This window comes from Carlito syrichta, unplaced genomic scaffold (genome assembly GCF_000164805.1).
Source record: "Carlito syrichta isolate Samal-C Ts95f unplaced genomic scaffold, Tarsius_syrichta-2.0.1 Scaffold309715, whole genome shotgun sequence".
NCBI classification, from domain to species: domain Eukaryota; kingdom Metazoa; phylum Chordata; class Mammalia; order Primates; family Tarsiidae; genus Carlito; species Carlito syrichta.
Genome location: NW_007253811.1, coordinates 204,528 through 206,590, shown reverse-complemented (window position 1 = coordinate 206,590; position 2,063 = coordinate 204,528). Strand labels below are relative to the sequence as shown.

The following is a 2,063-nucleotide window of genomic DNA, read 5'->3' as shown; positions in this document are numbered from 1 at the left end:
TCCACTCACCTCAGCCTCCCAAAGGCGCGGGATTGCAGGCTGAGCCACCGAGCCCGGCTATTTTTTTTGAGTAGGAGTCTCACTCTGTCACCGAGGCTGGAGGGCAGTGGCATGCTTCCGGTCACCACAGCTTTGATCTGCTGAGCTCAGGCAATCTTTCTGCCTCAGCCTTCCAAGTAGCTGGAACTATAGGCACACGTCACCACACCCAGATAATTTTTTGATTTATTGTAGAGATGGGGGTCTCACCAAGTTGCCCAGGCTGGTCTCGAACCCCTGGGCTCAGGCAATTCTCTCACCTTGGCCCCTCCCAAAATGCTGGGATTATAGATGTGAGCCACTGCGCCTGACCTAAAAAAATTTTATTTTATTTTTTAGTTGGAATGTCCCTCTTTTGCCCAGGCTGGAATGCCGTGGCATGTTCACGGCTACTGCAGCCTTGATCTCCTGGGCTCAGGTGATCCTTCCACCTCACCTTCCAAGTAACTGGAGCTACAAGTGTGTACCCCCACACCTGCTAATTTTTTTATTTATTGTAGAAACGAGGTCTTGCCATGTTACCCAGGTTGACCTTGAACCCCTGGGCTTCGGCAATCCTCTTACCTCCCCCTCCCAAAATGCTGGGATTACAGGCGTAAACCACCATACCCAGTCTGTTATTTAGTTTCCTTTGAGCAATAATTAAGCATTTTGGAAAATTTTAAATGAAAGTTGTAGACAATAGGGAATCTTCCATATTATAACCCTGTATATACACACACACACACACACACACACACACACACACTCACACACACACACTACATACTACTTTTAGGGAATGTTTTCAACATCATGGAAGACAAGGATGTCTGTTTCCGACATCATTCTTCAAAATTAGAACTTTTAGCTAAGGAAATACGACAAGTAAAAGGAATATGATGTGCTAGCATTAGAAGGAAATATTTTTCAACAGTTTAAAATTTTATCCTATTTAATTCTGAATAACTAAAACAATCATAGTTCAAAATTCAAGAGGTATAAACAGGATATAGAAATATTCCTACCTCAACTGTCAGTTCTCTTCTCTATGTTATTTGATTCCTTTGATTTTTCCAGATATGTTTTACATACACACATTTAGAAAATAAGATTATTTAATAAGGGGCAGCAAATAAATTTTACCTCTTTGGCCAACTCCACATCAATGAGGGATTTTCTAGGTAATGCCGGGCTTGGCTGGGAGAAGCAATATATCTGATTAACAATGTCTGACATAAGCAAGAGACTTGGTGTGTGGCAACCTGCAGTATATCTTACAATCCTAGACTGTCATTTCTTAGTTGTTAGGGTGAAATGAGAGAAAAACAACATCTCTAACAGACCAACCCATGCAGAAAATGTTTAAGACAAAATGAAAAATATAAGGTCCATACCTGGAACTGTCACCTGAATGATGTTAAGATCTTTAACACCCGCTGCAGAATTGGTAGTACTGGATGAACGTGTGTTTCCTTAAGACAGAAAATGAAGTTTAGAATTTGCAGACGGTAAGGCCTCTAAAAACGTCAAAGTGCCAGTTTGATCAGAGCCTGGGCAAAATTTTTAAATGCAGGCAGCATCTCGAGATGAGACAATAAGGTGGCTTAGCACCAATTGGTATTTTGAGTCTCTGCAGTTCAATGCTAATGCCAAAGGGGGAAGCCACAGTGACTTTTCTTTCTTTCTTTCTTTTTTTTTTTTTTGAGTGGGAGTCTCACCAGGCTGGAGTGCAGTGGCATGCTCACGGCCACCGCAGCTTCAACCTGCTGGGCTCAGGCAATCCTTTTACCTCAGCTTTCCAAGTAGCTGGAAATACAGGTATGCACCACCACACCTGGCTAATTTTTTGATTTACTGTAGAGATGCAGTCTCACCTAGTTGTCTTAACACCCTTCTTTTTAAATAAAATTTGACTGAAGTATTAGGGACTAAGTATGTAATAAAAGTCAGCCAAGCGCGGTGGCTCAGCCTGTAATCCCGTGCTTTGGGAGACTGAGGTGAGTGGATTGCCTGAGCCCACGGGTTTGTGACCCGCCTGGGCA

The 2,063-nt window shown here is 42.7% G+C and overlaps 1 protein-coding gene across 1 annotated transcript in view; it reads right to left on the bottom strand.

Annotated features, from left to right (window-relative positions):
- GTF2IRD2B (GTF2I repeat domain containing 2B) overlaps positions 1-2,063 on the bottom strand; it is a 48,944-nt gene that overhangs the window by 6,566 nt on the left and 40,315 nt on the right. The window contains exon 11 of the mRNA XM_008067574.2: positions 1,416-1,493. Within this exon, the coding sequence (XP_008065765.1) occupies positions 1,416-1,493 (78 nt within the window). The remainder of the gene's footprint in view (positions 1-1,415; positions 1,494-2,063) is intronic.